The sequence below is a fragment of the Simochromis diagramma genome, unplaced genomic scaffold (assembly GCF_900408965.1).
Source record: "Simochromis diagramma unplaced genomic scaffold, fSimDia1.1 OVJJ01000585.1, whole genome shotgun sequence".
NCBI lineage: Eukaryota > Metazoa > Chordata > Actinopteri > Cichliformes > Cichlidae > Simochromis > Simochromis diagramma.
Genome location: NW_024387398.1, coordinates 6,014,717 through 6,036,282, shown reverse-complemented (window position 1 = coordinate 6,036,282; position 21,566 = coordinate 6,014,717). Strand labels below are relative to the sequence as shown.

The following is a 21,566-nucleotide window of genomic DNA, read 5'->3' as shown; positions in this document are numbered from 1 at the left end:
AATCCACCGTAAGCAAACTTTGGTTAAAACTAAGACTACCGTACACACTGCCAGCTGTGATTTTGCATTAAATAGTCTTTTAAAGCCTGATGATTGATTTGCTTTGCATTTGTCTATGAGGGCTATGAAAGGCTGTTCTTAAAAAAATAAATATTAAAAAACAAAACAAAAACTGCAATGCATTGGGCCTGATGTGATAAGCAATTTCCCCAATATGAGGAAGAATTTATTTTACAAAATGTTCAAGGTAGCAGGCATGACACTGGATAATATCATGCTGGGACAGAGTCTATTCTGCTTTGTTCTTCCAATAAAAGTTTGAAATCACCGCCTTTTACAGGCAGGCTATAAGCACAAATTCAAACCATTTAAAAGCTCTGCTGTAGAATCACAGTAAAAATCACTAATACAGTTTGTTGACCTGTGAGGTAGTCCGGCCTGTTTATGCTGATATAGAAAAGATTCTGCCTTTTTAAACCAGGGAAAATGCTGCACTTAATGCACACTACAAGTCCAGGTCCAGAGTTCTGCCACCATCAGGATCCCGAACATAATGTATCTGTTGTGTTACATGTGGCTTTTACATGCTGTGTTTTTAAGTGGATGTCAAAGTAAATACAGCTGAGATGCTGACTAGTGAATACAGAGATATTCACCATGAGCACTGAACACTGTTTATGCACTGATATAATGAACATAAGTATAATATCCTTGTTAATCATTATAATAATAAAAACTAAAGGAGGAGACTACTTTGCAGTTCAAAAAAGTCAAATTTGAGTGACGATGCTTGGATTGATATGGCACTAAGTGTCCCGTTTTGTGCTACATATTAGCCTCACAGTAGGTCCTCAGGAGATTCAAAGTAGAATTCTCTGACACTTAGTGGTATAAAACATTTTTTCTATGTTTCTCTATCCAGTCATCTCTGTCACTTCCATAAAAGTGAAAAAAAAAAAAAAAAACTCTGCACGAGGATGTGCTTCAAAAAGAAAGAGGGGCTACGGTTTAGGTCAAGCTAAAGGGAAGGTTCCAAGGTGGCTGTGAGGTTGATGGGATGGCTGGGAGAAAGTTACAAGGCTGCAAAACTAATCCTGTATATTCCAATTATCAATATGACAAAATAGACAAAATATACAAGATTAATATCTCAGCTATGATTGTGCAGCCTTGATGACTTTCATAGTGGAGAATTATGGGAAGGGGGGGGGATCGGTTAGACTTTAAGTCCAGTGTGCAGACTTTACCTGAAGGGTCAGCACTATGTTCTCTGGCTGAAGGAGGCCAGATCAGATGAAGAGGGCATGCAGAAGACAAAGGCAATGCAGCATCAAAAAAAAGAGCAAAGCCACAAAGTGAACACATGTGATGAAAGAGAACAACAAAAAGAGAAATTAAAGTCATGCATTTCCATACATAGCACACAAATAAGACTGCAAATTGCACTCTTTATTTAGCTCTCAGGCCTAAAAAAGCCTTTGGTTGTCAAACCTGTTTGCTCCAATGAGCTCAAATGATTTATCTCTCTAAATTTATAGGTTGTGCCAGAAGCAATAACCATTTTTTCCCCCTGGAATGCCGGTAAAAAGATGGCATTGCCTTGGCTAATGAAAGCTATTGACACCTTGTTTTAGAGAAGTCACAGACTACTGCGTTTCTCAGAGCTACATTTCTAATGTAATGTATTTCATGAGTTGCTGTTTCCAATCAGTAAAAACATGCAGCAAGGAGGATGAAAGGCACAGAAAAGCAATCATTTCACCACACAAACAAGCACACACTCAGTTACCTTTTGATATTCCGTCTGAATGGCTCCAAACTTGTCCTTTGCCAGTTTGACAATAAGATCTGCAGCGGCATAAAGAAAACAAACACATGAAGAGAACTTTGGTGTTTTCCTGTAATAAAAAATGACATGCATGGAGGATTCTTTTATCCAGCAGATTATATCGCACTCTCATTAAATTGTATGAATTTCTAGCATCCGTGGCAACGTTTTTAAACACATCTGCCTCTGTTACGATTTAGACATTTGATATTACTACAGGATACAACACAAAAACATTACATGTCCCAAATTAGTCCCAAATAAATACAAAAAGTGTTCCATACTCTATACTAGTCTTAATTGGGATTTTTTAGAATGGTACACAAACATCTTTATAGTTCATGCTCTATATTACTGTTCAGCATATTGATTGATGGTTTGTTTATAACAGTCTTAGTATTGACACTTTACTTAGGTAGGAACTGGAGTAAACTGTAGACTCTGCACATTTTGAGAAATAATTTATGCCAGGCTGAAGAAGGAAGTTGACATTTTTGACAAGAATGTCAGGAAATCCAGAGCCACACTGTGACACTGCAGCCTCCTCATCCCCAACTCTTGTGCTGACAGTGTGAGGAACTTGTATTTTATTTAGTTGTAGTCTGTCTATATGTTTGGACTCTGTTGTAGCTATTTGTATCCTGATTACTTAAAATACTCTACCTGGTGGATGTCAGTATCACGATTTTGTTAATCAGCAAAACCAATAACATGTCACATTATTGATATTAAATTTGATACCAAAAATCAATCAAATTAAATGTTTCTCTCAATGAATTCTTAGCTAAAAATATGAGTGTGCAACACCCAGCTCACTTTCTATTTTACTGCGTCTTTAAATAATGAACTAATGTTAGTTATTGCTTTAGCACATGCAGCAGTGGAAATAGCAATAACAGTCACGCTATACGAGAATTAGACATGTGGTTGATATAAAGTTAACTGAAATGGACTCATTTTCAACTTCAAAAGCAGAGTTTTTCCTTTTATCTTTCCCCAAATAATCTGAGTAACAAAATATCTCTGTACACAAATATTTGTGAAATGATCTTTTTGGATGATTGTTTTCTTTTCCCACTTTCCCACATTTGTCATCAAACCATTGCAGAACCTACATAACTATAGTTCTATGAAAAGAAATGCTTCTTGGCAAGAAATCTTATCTTATTTCCGTATAAATAGTGTCACATTTATACGGGAACTATATCTGTGAGTATGTAGACCCATGAAAAACTTGCCGAACCTTTCGTTTAATTTACCTCTTTTATTTACAGTGTAATTCTGATGACTTTTGGTAACATTTTAAAAAGCCTTAATTAAAGCCATCCATATGTATATAGAGCAATATGAGCCATTTAGATTTTGGTTAGTTTTCTTAACTACGTGATTACTTGGTATCGTGTGTATTTTGTATACATATATACATAAAACGTATAATTTATTTTATTTTTTTTACACTTCAACTAATAAAAACAGAGATTGTAACAAGAAATGTGCAAATTTATAACAGATACAACTAATAATCTCAAACATGACTTTCACATATGGAAATACATTCAGGACCAGAATTTCTGACCTCACTTTGCTCTGTTATACTTCTTTAAAGTTGTGATAGCAGTGTAAGTATGTAGACATTTGTGTTTCTGTCTGTGTGTATGGTACTGTTCATTTAATTGGTAACTGTTCTGCTAGGCATTTAGTAGAGCCTATAACTTACAGTCAGACAGAATTTAAATATGAAATCTTTAAAGAGATTTAGAAAAGAAAATGTCGTCCACCTACAGATTCTTAAAACTCTGAGGAATGATATTTGTTATCTTCCAAAAGTAGCCAGGAAAGGAAATGAAAAGGCACAGTTTGTTACAAGAATGGAGGTGGGGTATTTCCTGATACAGCTGAGTAGCTAAGATAATTAGGTGTTTTCCCAGCAACAGTGATGCATCAGCAGTAGTTTCAAGGTAGACAGATCACATAGCTCACTGTGTAAATGTTGACTAATCAGTAACATTGCACACCTTTAGGAAGAGTAAGAGTAGTAAAAAGAATATGCAGGGGGAAAACAAAACAATTTGCTTTGCATTTTGGCTCCAGGCCCTTTCCACGCAAGATTTGTCTTTGCTGTCCACTGAAGAATAGCAGCTTTGTGACACGTATCTAAAGATTCATGTCTTTTTGTTTTTGTGTTTTGTTCTTAAGAAACTTAAAGTGGTAAAAGTTAAACAATGGTAGACCTGTAGTGACCTTACCAAGAGATAAAACTGTCCTCAAGTGGACCCTTTCCACTATGGATGAAGCCAATTAAATACAGTACAGTTGTATCCAAAAGAAAAGGAATTTCATGGGTACATCCTAAACAATTATATCTCCTGTCAAACAGAGCATCTTGGTGTTATTTTTTTTTTTATTTTTTTATCTACACCTGGAGCTGGCTGTGACTCATCATGCAATGATGACAGAGACAGCAAGGCTTCTTGGAGGCAAAGGGTTTCCAAAAATAATGATGTCAAAGCCACAGCTTGAGTTTTCTTCTGCAATGCAGTGAATACAAAAAATATCTTATGGAATTGTTGAGAATAATTATTTTTCATTCTAACAACAGATTGTTAGACATCGTATGCTTGCGTCTTGTTCACAGCCAGATTGGTATTAATGGGAAGCTGCTTTATAATAATCTTTAAACCATATATTATGGCTGTTCAGGAACAGGTTATGTCCAATTGTTCAATTTACAATTAATTATGATGAACATGAATTTGACTAAGAGGCTTCCATGGGCTTCTTTTTTCACATTCATCTGTCTGGTATACCTACAGGCGTCTGCTGGCTTTTGTATTTGATGCCTTGCAGCAGCAATTACTGTAACTACTGTAATTGAAAAGCTGAGCTTCGTGATATACTTTGTCTGAAATTTTTTCCACCACATTTGGGAAACATAATTCTCTATTATAGGTGATCATGTCAGTGTTTCCAGCTTTCAGGGTAGTTCCTACACCCCTGCCAGTCACTATTGTGCATTTTGAGCCAAGGCGTAAAATAATCCAGCCTTCTGGAGGAAAACAAGTACAGTGGGCCAAGCCCAGCTATTATCTTTCCTTGTGGTTATGCACATTTGAAAGAAGCTACTGACCTTTTTATAAGGCGTGTTCCCTTTTATTCAGAGAGGATGAAACCTGTGATGTTATCATTTCAGGTAATAAAATATCTCCAAAACAAGTTTTGTGAGGCCTGTACAGTATGCTAACATGTAACAGCACAAGAAGCAAAACTTCACTTTTGTTGACTTCAGTCAAAAAGTTGAAATTAAGGAAAAAAAAGTGCCAATTATAATAGCAATATTTAATTTTGACTTACATTTTATATCTCAGAATTTGTAAACAGTTAAACAGTTATTCAACTTAATAGCTGGAGACGGTCTTCTGATTAAATTAGGACTGCTACTACATCCATAAATGTTTTAGTTTCCTATTAAAAAGCGACAAAAAAAATTAGAATATAGTTCACAAAATTATCATCACGCTGCATTTGACAAATAACTATATAACTATTGAAACTATAAAATCAGGAAAATGTTTTCTGCAACTGTAGAGCAGATTTCAAATAATCATCCCAGCTGTTTAGTGTACAATGATTATCTTTAACACTGAATACTGACAAATCCAATGAATAATACGGATCATCTCATTACAATGCAATATTCTGATAGGTCCGGGCATTCAGGTGGCTCTTTTGACATGCACCATCCACCTAAACATTGTTCTAAACAAATCCCTACTCCCCAAAGGAAATGCTCAGGATTTGGCCAAGAAACACAACAAAAGAGGCAATGATCTATGCTTTAAAATCCTTTCCAATCTGACATTCACATGCTCAAGTCCCACCCCGCTACTCACAAGACTCCAAGAACGTGCTGTATAAATCCAAGTGCCTGACATCACAGGACACACTTTAAGCTCCAGTGTTTTTACCCCTTTGGGTCTGAGCTGTTTAGGAAGCGTGAGGGAGACCTCCACAAGATTAGAAAGATGTTGTGGTTGATTGGTGTATGAGTGTGACGAGCAAAATGAATGAATGAAAAGCAGATTCTGTTATTACTATTGCCAATAAATGAATTGATGAATGAAAATGGGAGCGATTTTCAACCATAAGGAGTAAAAGAATGTCTGCAGACTAGAGGAATAGAACACAAAGGCAGGAGAAAGATCAAAGACTGCAGGATCACAAAGGAGAGAAATAAGAGGTGAAAGAAAAGCAACAGGGAGAGAGTGCTGGACTGAATCCATCTTCGGCAGTGAGAGGCATCTAATCCTATGTGAACGAAAACCTCACTTAATTCTAGTTTCAACTCACGTTCCCTCTCCTCTCAACCCTCCTGCTGGTACTTGTCATTTATTAAACACATACATATATTAGCCAGGATTCTTTGGCCTTTAACCCCACTAACCTCCTTGTCATATAAACTGTGGCTTCAGCAATTTAAACGAATTGTTCATGGATTTTGAACTGCTTACCCTACAAAAATGTGTTACAGTAATGAATGCTATTTTAAAAAAAGTAAATGCCAGCAGTTGAAGCTCCGTCAGTATCTTCTGAACTGAAAACAAAAATCAAAGTAGAGTTTTTCCAAAAGATGTAATGAGGCTTTGCAGGGAGCTCAAGATAAGCAGAACCTGGCAAGATAAATTTTTCATCACTTTGACTAGAAGTGAGTCACCCGCCCAGAGGACTCCAGCAGGTCTCTATCATGGTTCCTCTGCTCAGTCTTGAAATGGGAGAGGAAGAAGATTTCTGGACAGCAATGAACAGTGGGGGTTTTCAACCTACTGTGCTTGCTTGGACCGGAATTTTGATCTCACTAGGGTGGAAAAGTGAATTATTCAGCCAAAGTATATCCTCTGGCTTTCCAGCGTAATTGTATAAAATCGTTTTAAAGAGTATTCTTACCTTGTGAAGCATGGATATGTATATTGAACAGCTCTCTGTGAGCTTGACAACAGGGAGTCAAAACAAATCTGATCGCAACACATCTAACCTTAGTTCTTCTGGTCTTTAAGCCAGCATGAAATGCATAAAAAAGGGTTCAGTGTTACCAGCTCAGATCCACTTTACTTCAATTTGACATGTTTTATAATTTGCTTTTTTGTGTTTTATCATTTCTCAACATGCTGCTCTTTGAATGGACTTAAAATCAAAATTCAATACATGCATTTTAAAGGGTCAAAACAGACAAAACATCTTAAAATACACCATCCATCTGTTATTGGTCTACACTAAATTAAATGTTTGCTTTGAGAATTTGTGTTTTTTACAGTTCCATTAATTTTGCCACCAAAATGTACAGATTTAATCAATAAAAATAGGCTGGTTAATACATAATAAAAAGAGTGTTGTGACAGATGCCAAGCACAATACTTCCAACTGTAAACAATGCATCATCCATAGCTCTTTACTATAAGAGCTTGCATTTCATTGGTTAATTAGAGTAATACATAAGAAAAGCAAATTAGATGTGTGACTGGTAATCCTCTCAGGAACTTCTCCAGAGTTCCTGAGAAAAAAACAACAAGAAAACACAAAACAAAAAGGCGATTAGACCCATGGATTAAATGATCTGACAGGAGTGTTCAAACCTACACATTTAGTGACTGAATATAATAAACCCCAAGTTCTGCAGTGCATTGATTGTTTGTAGGGATTTAGGGCAGTTTCAGATTTAAGGCTCCAGTGTTGGTGAATAGCATTAAGGCACACTCGTATTTTCACCATATGCTGTATTCCAGTTATGTAATTAAGAACACAAAAAGCACTTCTAAATGGCTTTGGTTTAATTTTAAAAACAGCTGAGCTTACAACACACACACACACACACACACACACACACAGACACACACACACACACACACAGACACACACACACAGATACACACACACACACACACACGTTGTAGTTGTCCTTCTTTGCCACAGTGATTAAAGTAGGCTGCCTATAAAAAGTCTGTTGTCTTCATCTTAACTAATGTCTGTTTCCTTCTTCCAATTTGTTATCCGTGTAAGTTAAAACTGTGTCAAATTCTTCATGTCAGTGTTTTTGTGGTGGATTTATCCTATGAGGTCCATCATCAGTGATGACCCCAACCCTTCTTCTAACGTCAAGGTCAGGGGTGTCAAACTCCAGTCCTCCAGGGCCAGTATCCTGCTTGTTTTTAAGATATCCCTGCCCTACCTGCTGCTGATTACCTGGATCAGGTGTGCTTTGCCAATAAGAAGCTACAAGGCCAGGTTAGTTGGAAAACAAGCAGGACAGCGGCCCTCGATGCCTAGAGTTCAACACCTGTGGTCTAGGTAATCAGATTACATAATTTCTGTTCATTATTATTATTTTATCTCAAGTCTTGACAAACCTGGAATAAAGAAAATAATCGTGTAACTGAAACACAAGGAAAAAGAAAGGTGTACTTTTTACTTTTCTCCAGAATATGCAGTTAGCATAAGGTTAATGTTACACTTACCATTTATGATGGCTTGGACCTCAGAGGGTTAACAGTTTTGATACCAGGACAGTAAAATATCATACCATCCACAATAACATGGTATAGATTGATACACGATTAAAGAAAATGTCATCTTGCAGTATCAATGGTATGATGACACCACAAATTTACAACCCTAGCACACAACACAACATCTGGTAATGATTTAGTGTCTAAACAGACTCATGCTATAGCATTATACTATAATATTGCTGCTGCTGGCACCTTTTGGCAATAGATTTACACTTCGAATTATGTAGTTTGTTAGTAATGATAGCAGCTAACTAGATAACAACGATGGATAGTACCCTTCATGTCCTTACAGTCACAAATGCTGCTATTTGATCAAGATCCCCAACTATGAATTTATAAAATCTTAGTGTTTAGAATTAAAATCATATCCTGTGAAGGTCACTTTAATAGAGAGACAAAGATCTTTCTTCCAGCCTCCTATCAAATAAAATCTGCATTTATTAATTCAGGCTTCCTGTGAAACTTCATTTACTATGTTGGTCGTATCATATGATGACAAACATTAAAAAAAATTTATAAATTACTGTTTCATATCGGAGTATACATATTAATGGCTATATGTCTGTGATCACAACATTCATATTCAGTTTTGTCACTTATCAAATGTTTTTTCCACCAACAGTAGTTTTTACAGTGTTATGGAAACAACCAGCCTTTCTGTTACGAGACTGTCTGTGTAACCAATAGGACATCCTGTGCCTGTTATTGAAGCAGAGCTGTTGAAATGACTGACCTTTGTAAACGCTGCGCTGAGGCTCAAACAGCATCAGCTATTCAGGACTATCATTTAACACAGTCTTTGAAAAACCAATAACCTTTTTCCTGTGGGGAACTGGAGCCTTTTTGCTCAAATAAAAGACACAAAACAGAGGTCCAATTGACCATGAAGCTGCCTGTTGGGGGTAGAAGCTATACTGGACATTCCCGCTATAAAAATGAAAAGAAAATGCTGCAACCACACTCAAGTTTCACCAATTCAGTGCTCAATCGTCACCCATTCATCAACTATGGCAATTCTGTTGTTTATTAATGATATAACCTTGTCAGAGATGTAAATGTCAATCTGATGTCTTGTACTATGCACAAATCTTTAGTTACGGCTCATTTCTTTATACACTGCTTCAAAGGAATTAGACTTTTTTTTTTTTTTTTTTTTTTTTAAATACAGTTTTAAGTAGTCTCGAATGATGGTTCTTCAGCCTTTCTGAAAGTTTTTCAAAGTTTTAGTTTGGAGATTGACTACTTCTTCACTCAGTGTCAGTTCAGTCCTTGGACCTGACCATTTTCAGAAGAGTCGGTTTTTTGTTAAGCCACTTAACACTGATCTATGAATCATTCAAGCATAAAAAGAGATCTAACGTTTTAAGGCACTTAAGAAATAAACCAATGTTGTGTCTACATGTAACAGACAAAAAAGCGATTCTAAATTATATCATTAGGGACTTTGGTGTCTAATGGTAACTGTATGATAAATGATGACATTTTTGTAGTTTATTTCCCAATTATATATACACTAAGAAATAATGAAAAAGGTTTTTCACAGATTCATCTGTCTAGAAATTGAAATCAAATGCAGAAACCGGACTTTAAATGGAGCAAATCTCGACAAATAAGACGAAAACCCTGGCACACACACACACACATGTTCACTGCTGCTGGGTTTCAGGATTTAGGCTTATTTTACATACTGACTTATTTTAAGTGGTTCCGCAAAAAAGCATAAGCTGAACTGCTAAAATGCAAAAGCTGAAAGTGTGAAAGAAGAAGAGAAAGACATCTAAGTGTAACAAAAGGATCTGAAACAAACCAAGACAGATGGACAAAGAAAAACAGCAGAGCAAGAGTGTCAGAGGCAAGCAGAGAGAATACTTAAAGGAGCGGTGATGTAGCTGGATGAACATATCATCATAAAAATGCACGAGGTGGTAAGATGGGAAGAATTATAGTTTACCTAGATTGTATAGTATTACTGTTCTTGTCACTGCATATACAATAGAGTACAGAGTATTTACTGTTGGCGCAAAAGATGGCAGAACTTTTATGAACTACACACAAAAAAGGAAAAAAGAAAATTCCAATCAACTTGCTCCAAAAGCCACTAGCCGAATCAACAAAACTCTAATATTTCCTCCTGCTAAGCCCCGACAGTCGTGTGTGACAACATCCATTGCTAACAGGCTTATTATAAAAAAATAAATAAATAAATAAGTAAGTAAGCCTGGCCATGAGATACACTTCCACACCACAAAACTCCATTTAGCCCTGCTCTGCTTGTGAGGCGAAAGGAGCAACAAAAGCAGACAGCCAGTTGGGGATTTTTCCTGAACAGAGGGACGCTGTTGGCAACTACATGGATTCATCCTCACAAAGTTATCTGAGGCCACATACATAAACAGGGAAGAGATTTGTGGTAAGGAATACATTCAACAGGAGTTGTAACACTAATGCAGAATGGAAACTCTGCATGGACCTCATTTCTTCGCCCTCCTGCATAATAACTTCTGATATTTACATACAAATAGAAGTATGCAAAGCTGCTATAATCAATACTTTTTGGATCAAATGATGATGAGCATGTGCAAAAGGTCACATGAATAGGTAAGTTATCACCTGACTGCAGTTTCCTCTCACCTTTAAGGGAATTTTATGGTTTGGGTTTTGCCATATGAAATTTTTCATTGTATGGCTCATTCTGACAAAGTTTCATTTGGGGTTTATTTGGAACCAAGAAAGAGTCTTAAGGGCTCTATCTGCACAATAGTCATGTTCAAACACCACAAAACCTGTTGAAATGAATGGAAGGAAAGGACAGGAAGGAAAAAGCTGATGACTGCAGCCTTGAGAGGAGTAGATTATAAGTTGATTCAAGAACTTGCCAGAGCTTCACAAGGAGCGGACTGAAAGCTGTGTCAGCGCATCAAGAGCCACCACACACACACACGTGTGTATTTATATCTTTGTGGGGACATCTCATTAACATAATGCTTTCCCTAGCCGCTTACCCTAACCCTAACCATCAAAAATGAATGCCTGACCCTTACCCTAAACCTAACCATAACCTAATTGTAACCCTGACACTAAAACCACATTTTGAGTCTCAAAAATGCCTTCAAAGTCGTGGGGACCGTGATTTTGGTCCCCACGAGGGCTGTTTGTCCCCACAAGTATAGTAAACTACCAATTTTTGGTCCCCATGAAGATGTTAATACCTGTACACACACACACACACACACACACACACACACACACACACACACACTTTCAGGAAAGGGGTACAACTGTTGCATTAATATAAAGACACTCCCAAACTCACTTCATTTAGAAATCAAGGTCCTAAAATTAAAAAAGAGTGGAGAAGCACAGAATCAAATGTGAAGTTTCATCAGTCTTCGATAATTCTGCTCCAAAGTCCACACAGGTGTTTAGCAGCAGGTCAGGCATCAGGGTTTGTAAAGATGCTTATTTCATTTTAAAGCAGGGCGTTCCAAGACAACTACCAAATGGTTTGCTCACCATGTACTAGGCTGGCCAAATTGCCTGAACTGAGCCCCCATAGAGAATCTGTGGGATGTGGACAAGAAAAAGATGAAAATTCCAGACCCCAAAACAAGCTGAAGACTGCTATGAAAGTAGTCTGGGTGTCAGTAAAGCTGATCGCCTCCATTCCATGTTGTACTCATTCATTGTAAAGGAGTGTGTATAATGAACATACACTTTTATAAGTTGGATGTATCTACTGTTTTATAGTTGACATTTCTGTGTTGTGAATCCTTTTTTGATTGATCTTAGGAAATGTTCTAATACTATGCTGGACCCAACAATATATCTGAACAGATTTTTCTGCTTCAAACACACAATTATCAACAATACAATATACCGAATATTACTTAATCGTCATACCATTGTTATTTTACATAATATGCTGTGGTTGTATTGTATCATTAATTCTGATTCCCATCCTTAGAAGCAAGTCACATGTTTAAAGCAACACCAAGTTATCGGTACAGGAAAGTCTATTTTGAGTATAGCCTTTAGAGCTTCTGCTAGAATTCATAGGATATCCAATTTGACAGCAAGAGTTGAGTTTCTACATAAGACCTGGCATCACACGTCTTCTCCATTTTTTTGTTTGTTTTCGTGGGTCTAGTTGCACCCACTCATGACGCCAGTGGCATCATGAGTGGGTGCAGGCATCTGGTACTTCCTGTGAATCAATATTTTAGGTTCCAAACTGATCCGTTTTGAAATTCTCCGTTTGTGGTGTTGGGGTGTGAACTTTAAACCACAGAAAAACTACTTAAGTACATCTACTCACTTCATGATAAATGTACATTTCACTTGGTAAAATTTATACAAACCCGTGTAAATATGAAACCTTTGGACTGTGCTGAAAATTATCAGCTAGAAACTAGAAACTTTAAAGTCATGTAGGTTACACAAAATGGGAGAGAACAGAACAGAATAAGATCTCATCAGGCGGACAGAAGAATAACTCTAATATCGACTTAGATAAACTTGTTCATAGCTTGATTCTTCAGCCTACAAGTGAACAAAAAATTTGAAAAAAATACTAAATTAAAACATAAGCCTGCATGGTTTAACAATTCAATAACGCCATGTGTCTTTCAAATATGTTTTCTCTACTGAGGCATGCTAGTATCCAAAAACCACCCTCTCACACTTTCTGGAGGTGCCTGAACCTGACACGATAATCAGACATGAGGTTTTGCTCCAAGTGTTTCTGTAGATGGCTTGAGTAACACAAGGAGCTAAAAGCATACAAGGAGCATTTCATCATCCTTCAACCTGTTGCTATGCAACAAAAATGTTTTTCAGCACTTTTAGAAAATGGCTTTGTCCTTTTTGTGTTTACTATCTAGTTCAAAGTGAAGGCAGAAAAGATAGACTGAGAGAGAGAGAGAGAGGTTCAAAGTTGGCCGTTGTAAACATCCTGCCACCAAAGAAAACCTCGAACTTCTGACAGTGTCATATTTTAGGATGATCCTCTTAAAATATCACCCGGACATAATAAAATCAAGGTGTAGCATTCAATAAGCCTAAACTGGAAATCTAAGTGAGAACACCTAAGAAAAGGGTTATTTCACACTGAATCTGGAAGATATTAGCCATCCTATTACTGCGGAGATTACAAGTTTACTATAGTTTCTGCTGTTGTATTCCTTTATTAGTTATTGTTCTTAAATTATTTGTTTAAGACTTTCTTTACTTAGAAGTCTGTGTTTATAATGGTTGAGCAGAAAAAAAAGAACTGTACCAACACTGGATATTTGTGAGGAAAAAAAACTTTTTAAACCTTTTATTCTGGGTGAGAAACAGCATGAATTTCAAATCTGTTTTTTTGTTGTTGTCGTTTCTCTACATGCAGTTTTTATGTCAAGGTGACCACAGAAATTAATGTCGAGGCTTTCTCATTGTTCATTTAAAAAGAGGCTTCAAAATAGAACTAGTGGGAAATGGTAAATTGCACTTTTCTACTAAATTTATGCACTCAAACCGCTCAAAGAATCCTGTATGAATTCTGTGTAGCAGAGTGCTCAGTGACACATTTAAAAAGAAAAAAGAAAACAAACCTAAGAAGCTTGGGAGAATAAAACCCACACCATGTTCCCTATAACCATCCCACACTGTGGCCTGAAGTAAACTCATTAAATTGAAAAATATTTCTGTTTGCCAGCATTTACCTGTCAGGTTTTACCTGTCAAAATTCATTATTCAAAATGTTCATCTATGAGCCTGGGTACACCTATTCAGTTCATCATCTGTCTGAAACAAGTATTATAGCTCCTTTTCCTGTCTTTATGCAAGTTTCCTTTTGATTGGCTGACGCTCATAAACAGAAAATTTGTGCAACTGGTGGTTAGGACCTGTATGGTGGCCCCGAGCGGTCAAAAATAACAATATGATGATTTACCTGCTTTTGACAGCTGAACTTCTGTTAATAGGGTTTATTTAAAGCTGTGGTACAGTATACACCATTGACCTTATAATTTGAAACTTCAGCCATCTTAAATATGAGCATCCATTGTAACAGTATAAAAAAATGAGCCTTTTGGCAAGAGCCTGATTACTTTATACCAAGATGTTGAATTTGGCATACAAGAGAAATCCTGTCTTGCTTTTCCCCTCCAGTCTCAAAACACTCCACGAGGTGTCACTTTTTGGTTTATCTGCTTACAACTAATACAACATATTGAGTTTACGAGAAAACCATTTCACATGACATCACCTTGAAGCCGTGTGGTCATAAGGCTACTATATATGTATAATAACAAATTACCAACCTATAGAAAGGAGGCAGATGCAATACTTGGTTTGGGTTATTCTTCCAACACATTCTGTTTGGCAGTAAAAACTTTGCTGACATTTAACTTAAAAGCTCCCAGTAAAGTAGAACAGGTGTATGTGTTTGTGAGTGTGTCCTGGGGGCTGACTGTTAGCATCCGAGCTGACTTCCCATGAGCTTCATGTTAAAAACACTGGATAAACACACTGTTACCATAGAACCTGTAACTATGGAGAAACAATCTGGCTTAACTTTACACAACTAAAAAGACGACAGGGGAGAAAACACACAGACACACTCATATGAGGTGGAGAGGCATTTAATTTAAAAGTGCTAATCTTTTACTTCAATGCAACAATGTTCCCACCCGTGACATATGGAGAATTAAAGTGATTGAGAGGTTGAGAGTGTGTGTCTTTTCTTGTGTGTAACTAATAAAAAAGGTATTAGTTGAGAATTATGACTTAACCTGCCATGAGAAAGTCATCTCACATTTCAATTAAACAGAATACTCCACAGCCTTAAGATAGATCTTGACGTTAGTGCATGAAAGATGATGGGGATGGATTTTTCTGTCTAGATACATAAAGTGAGTGTGTAGAGGACAGTTCTATGTGAACAGCTGAGGCTTTTGACTACATATACAGCTGGACTCCTACAGTTCTTATAAATATACTCACCTCACACAGGGGCCAGATGAACCCATGACTAAAACATGTTAATAGTAAAAAAGTCTGTGAACCCATCAGCTACTCTGATGGTTTAGCCTTTGGGGTCAAAGAACACATTTTTGGGGCTTCTCAAGTATCCAGAAGATACCTGGATCAAGAGTTTTGCATTTCCGTCCACTGGATATGGTTTAGATTGTGGTAAAGATATACAGATTAAAACAAACATTTTTCCTGTCATTTATGGCTATTTGACAAACAAAAATGTCTATTTATTTTAGCCTTCATTTCTTCAACAGGACAGCATGGATGGCAGAGAGAGTAGCAGGAATGACACGCAGGAAACAGAAACTCAACAGTGGCCCTTCTGCACATGGGTTGCACACTCAGCCCAGCGAGCTATACTGATGCCCTAAAATCACTTTGCTTCCTCTCTGAACTTCCCCAGGTAAAAACCCTGCTGTCTCAGATGTTTCAGTTGCCATTCAGTTAAGGAAGACACGCTTATCAGTTATTAGGAAGCCCGTGCATGATCATTTATTTCATCTGATAAAAAGAAAACTGATTTAAAACTATTTTTGGTTAGACAGCGTATTTCTTTTACTGCACCATGGTTTAAAGTCCCATATATTTGTCAACTCAACCAGTTAGTCATTACTCTCTTCTCATGTAAAACTGACAAATAGCATTTAAAACACCTCTGACACATTAGAATGTAAAGTTTGCTCAAGTTTCTTTCCATGCTTGAAAATGGCTAATTTTTCTCCTTGTGACTGTTCACATAGTAGTGCCAGAGCTCAGTAAACCAGACTGAAAGAGAAAATGTATATGTTATCAAAAGTGTTTTCAAAAAGGGCCCGTTTGGTTTTACAAGAAAAGATGGAGTTTAACAAATATGGACTTCTTTTATGAGACCAGACCAGAGCACTTCCACCTCTCCAGGACTATGCCCAGCACAGTGGATGAGAGCATTTGCTGAATTAAATCTCAAAACAATACTAAAATGCTAAAATGTTGCAAAGCTATCTATTAAATAACTATTAAATAAGTCACCACGGAAAGATTTATTTTTTAAATTGCTGCTTTTGCGTTAAAATGACACAATATCACCGTATAAACTCACTCTTTAAATGCTAATACTGCCCATGTTTTTAAAGTACATTATTCTGGAATTCAGATGTAAGAGAAAACAATCATAAGACTGTAAGGTTGAAATTAACTGCACTATATTATATTACTGCACTATATCAATCACTCTATATTAATAAAAACAAAAAGTGTGTAGTTCATTGCACATGGTTTCAATACTTTTGCCTCCAGTGTTTTCCCTAGTGTGACATTAGCATTACCTAATCTGAGTGGGAGACTGACGCAGGCTACGAGCAGTAACTGTTAAGTGAGTGCCAACAGCAGCCAAAGGATTGCATTATTATTTAAATCAGTAATGATAAGTACTGATTGAAATGGAATTTATGTGTAACAGCTCAGATAATTGGCCAGGCTTTTAAAATGTGGACCACTACTTAGACCATTGTCCAGATTTCAATCACAATCCAAGCAGGTGACTCTCTTTGTTTCCCCTCTCTCATTCTGTGTGCAAAGGTAGCAGACCAGATTTAAATCGAATGAACACAATACAGTCCTGACCAACTGTATAACAGTCTGGTACGGGAACTGCTCTGCCTCGGACCGGAAGGCGTTGCAGAGGGTCGTGAAAACTGCCCAGCGCATCGCCGGAGCACCACTTCCTGCCATAAAAGACATCTACAGGAAGCGGTGTCTGAAAACAGGTACCGGAACAGCTTCTTCCCCACAGCTGTCAGACTCCTGAACTCTGCCTCCTGACATCTGACCCACGTTAACATATGGACTGAACATACACACACCCACAACGGACAACTGTACCCTCAAACACACAATAATAACATGGACTGAACCACCACTCACAACCACTAGCACTTTATATAGCCTCTGTAGAAACTATCTACACCCTCACTTATCTTAACTGCACTACTGTATAGCTCTGTGTAAATAATCATTCTGTACATTCGATAATCTTTAATCCTACAACTGTTTACAACTTGCATAGTTCCCATTTCTGTATAGCTGTATATCTCAGATTCTGTAAAGTTATTTATTTCATATTCTGTATAGTTTTTCATATTTATATCCTGTTCATAGCCTGTACATAGCTTGTACTCACTACAGCCTGTACATACTTATAGTTATAGAATATTCACAACATACTTCATACCGTGTACATTATAACATACCATAACAGACCCATTTCTGTAATATACTCACATATCTATATTATTGCTAATATATATTGTAATATATCTATATCACTAAAGCACTTCTGGATGGATGCAAACTGCATTTCGTTGCCCTGTACCTGTGCATGTGCAATGACAATAAAGTTGAATTCTATTCTATTCTAATTCTACAAAATATGGTGAAATTGGCTGGTAGCTGAGTTAGTCTTTAAAAGAATTTAAAATCTTCTCAAGCTCTCTGTTTACATTCTCAGCCTCTTTATGAGGATAAACCTTATTGGATTGTCACAAATGCTTGAAGAAGGAACATTGAAAAGGTGTGCACCATTATTCTCATTTGTATCATTCATTTTCACGATACTCAATGCAAAGAGACTCATAAGATAAAAGAGCAAAAAGGTCAGAAAGGCAGTGTGATGCAGCCGGGAGAAGGTTATAATCATAAGCTTTTAGCTCTGATACTGTGTGACTTTTATATCTGACCAGATATAAAATCTGCCTTTAGATGTAGTCAAAATTTCTACTTTCTTAAAAGCCCCATGTTCCAGCCAGTTTTTGGCGACATTTTGTATCGTAAAAGCAAATTACTATAGCACAATGTTACATGAATTAAAACTGTAACAGAAGTGATTTTGAGAGGAGAAAGAACCTCAGCTCTGTATATACTCACATATACACAGTGAGTCAGAATTAAGGTCTTCCGGTCATGAGCCTACTATTCTAACCTTTAGCCTAAGTAGTTAATTGAAAGTACCAAGGCACATGTAGTCTGTAGTGGAGTCTGGTCAGCATGTCTACTGCCTGACAACCAAGAGGATTGTCTCTGCAGTCTGGCCCAGGTAAACAACGACCCAGATTACCATCAGCTAATCAAGGCTGAAGCAATGCTGCAAAGGTGACAATGACAGACAGGACCAATGACCTGCAAAGGGTGAAGACTGACCAATCACAGGAGACAATCTAATGGCTGCCTGGTGACAGATAACAGGAGAAAGCACACCCACACACACACATACACACACAAACTTTCATTCTCATTCCAGTTGATGTAATTTTTCTTGTCAGATATAAACTCAGGTTCTTTCTTTTTTTTTTTTTAAATGCTTGATCCATTCATGCTGATGACTACTGTCTGTCAGTTTCCCCACACGTCGCCATAACTACAGTTTGCTCCTAATTTTTGTTGTGGATGTATTTAAATTCTGTCATGTTCTCTCTAGAGAAATAGCCACAGTGCTCCGAGTGCACTCTACATGTCAAAATTATTATTGTCAACCCACATCACAAACAAAGCACAGTATTTGCAGCACATAAAATTATTTTATCCTATCTATTTTATAGAAAATTATACAGTAAAGTCAACAAGCATGAGCAATACGGTTCTCGTTACAATGTCATAAAGTTCTCATTGTGATACAATTTCCACGCTTTGATAAGAGAGGAAGCCCTCAAGCTGTCACTGAATGTGCCTGCTGTTATAAAGTAATATACTGATATCATATTCCCAAAAGTTTGGAAAACATACAAACACAGTTAGCCTATCATTTCTACATGATAGGGCATGTTGATTGTTGAGGAGATATACAAACTAAGTGCTTCCCACAAATTTGGATTCTATTTGTGGAAGATGAAGGAGGCATGTGCGCAGCGAAAAGAGGCACACACACACTTTCCTAGAGTGAGTTATTAAATAAGTCCCTTCAAAAGTTTCTGCTGTAAAAATATATTTGCCAAGTGCTTTGTGACAAAATAAATAAGCAATACATTAGTTCATCATCCTGTGGATAGGTTCCAATGCCAGTAACTTGAACAGCAGTTGGCATCGGTAGTCTTTGTTCTACAGCCTCTTTCAGCTTGGTGTAGCTGCACATGAACCGAATCTCCACTTGCAGCAGTTTATGGTTTGAGTACCAGCCAGCTTGGAGCAGCTCTCCAGAAAATACTAGGACTACTGTAGAGTGAGGTTTGAGATTCAATCTGGGGAAGCAGTTAAATGATACACTGAAGGCTCCCACAACAATGCAAGCCGATCATTAAGATGGAGACAGAAAGGTCTTGGGCGTGCCAGTTAACTAGGTGTTTGTCGACTACTAAATCCACCACAGATAGCATCTTTCATTCAAATGAGGAAAAATAACTGTTATGCCCTTAGGTGCAATTAAGTGGACAACAGAAGACTGGAAAAACCTTTATGCGTCCGATAAGTCTGGATTTATTCTGCAATTTTCAAATGTTAGAATCAGAATTTGATGTGAACAACGTGAAAGCAAGGATCAATCCTGGCTGATATCATCTACCTAGTTGCTGACTGCTGGTGGTGGTAGTCTATTTATATATCCTGGCAAAATGTCAGGGTAAAACCTTGTGTGGGAAACACCGCAAAGTGCTGCTTAATCAGCTAGCACTTGACTTTTTGGCATCCTTTATTGTAAACAGTAGCTGCATCGACATGGTGTTAATTAGTTTGGAGCCAACTCAAGCGCCAAGCTTTACTTTCAGTAAACATTTTACATAAACCAGCTGGACTCAGCAGTCCCCATACGGTAAGTTCGGAGCAAAGGAAAACACACAATTCAGCTGCACACCAAAAGTCTCTGAGTGTGGCATAGTCGTCTTACTGTGACACATCCCACTCAGTGAAACAGTCTCTGGAACGCTGAGTGAAGGGTGCAAGGATATTGCGAAGCGTTGTGACGAGCGGCTAAAGAAGGAAGAGCACCATTTAGAGTAGTCATCCTTGGAGTTGGCAGGTTGACCCTCTTTCGCCACACATCTGCAATTACAACTCACCATGTCCCCAGAGTCGACTCGTAGCAGGCACCGCTGCACCCACCAATGAAGCGGAACAAAGGGACAGAGAATGCATGACTTGCCATCCATTCAGCAGGACTGAGCCGCTTGCTTCGTCTCGACTCTCCTGCTTGGCTACCCAGGCCTGACCCAAATATGACGTTCCCGAATGAAACAGGGCTTTAGCAGCAGCTGGGGAACCGACAGCTCTTTCACCAGCAAACTCCCTGCATTTATTTCCTTTCAATTTTGCTTCTTTCTTTAAATAAGCCCATATCTCCACAGCCTTTCTTACTACAACGATCTTTAGATTTTCTACCTGTGCTGTCCCCATGTCATAGCCGGGAGCTTAAGCTGATGGTGGCATTATAATATTACCCTGAAATGTCTCAACTTATCTTAATGCCACAGCTCTTATCTCCCCTTACTTCATCTGCTAATATGCCAGCCGTTAGTGAAGCAAGCCTTCTAAATGAGATGCATCACTTTTCTCTCATAAACTGCCTGTTCAGTCTATTGAAGTACGCATTTCCCTTTAAACCGGATAGAAATCTTTCAACACTGAGACTGAAAGGTATACTGAATGGCTTTTCATTTCAAAAGGTTCAAACCAACACTGTGATGTGCAGTGCTGCTAGAGTCCAACAGTTTCTTCAGTATTGGACAAAAATGAACGAGTGCTGTTTCAGTGCTGCAGCTCTAATTATAAAATCATTCGTTTGATGAGCTAGTAGTTCGAATGGTCTTAAAAGCAACAACTCATAACGATTCTCTTGTGTTGCAGTTACCACCAATAATGAGAACATATTGATGGAATTTGTTAGGCAATTTAAAGATCTTCATCTCTCTTTGTCCTCATTTTCTGTCGTATAAAACCATGTAATTTTAATGATAATTATCCTTACTCGGGAAAACAATTTACAATTTTCCAATTATTGTTAGTTTTAACAAAATTGTCATTAGGAAATAGGAATACATTTGCTCTTAATTCGAGGCGATTCATTGGGGGGTTAAACACTGAATGCCTGCACTAGCAGGCTGGTGGAAAGCCGAAAGCAAACTTGTCAGTGATGGTTCACACATTTAGTCCCGAAAATAGAAGAGTGTCAGTCAACAAATCCCTTACATATTTTTCCCAAG

The 21,566-nt window shown here is 37.5% G+C and overlaps 1 protein-coding gene across 15 annotated transcripts in view; it reads right to left on the bottom strand.

Moving 5' to 3' along the window:
- The window catches only part of prom1a (prominin 1a), an 86,574-nt gene that overhangs the window by 51,890 nt on the left and 13,118 nt on the right, over positions 1-21,566 (bottom strand). For 10 of the 15 annotated variants that reach the window (XM_040010154.1, XM_040010152.1, XM_040010155.1 and 7 more), the window contains exons 2-3: positions 1,790-1,848; positions 1,248-1,274 (exon numbers count right to left, since the gene is read on the bottom strand). In XM_040010154.1, the coding sequence (XP_039866088.1) occupies positions 1,248-1,274; positions 1,790-1,848 (86 nt within the window). The remainder of the gene's footprint in view (positions 1-1,247; positions 1,275-1,789; positions 1,849-21,566) is intronic. The other 5 variants (XM_040010159.1, XM_040010163.1, XM_040010160.1 and 2 more) reach the window with 1 other exon arrangement.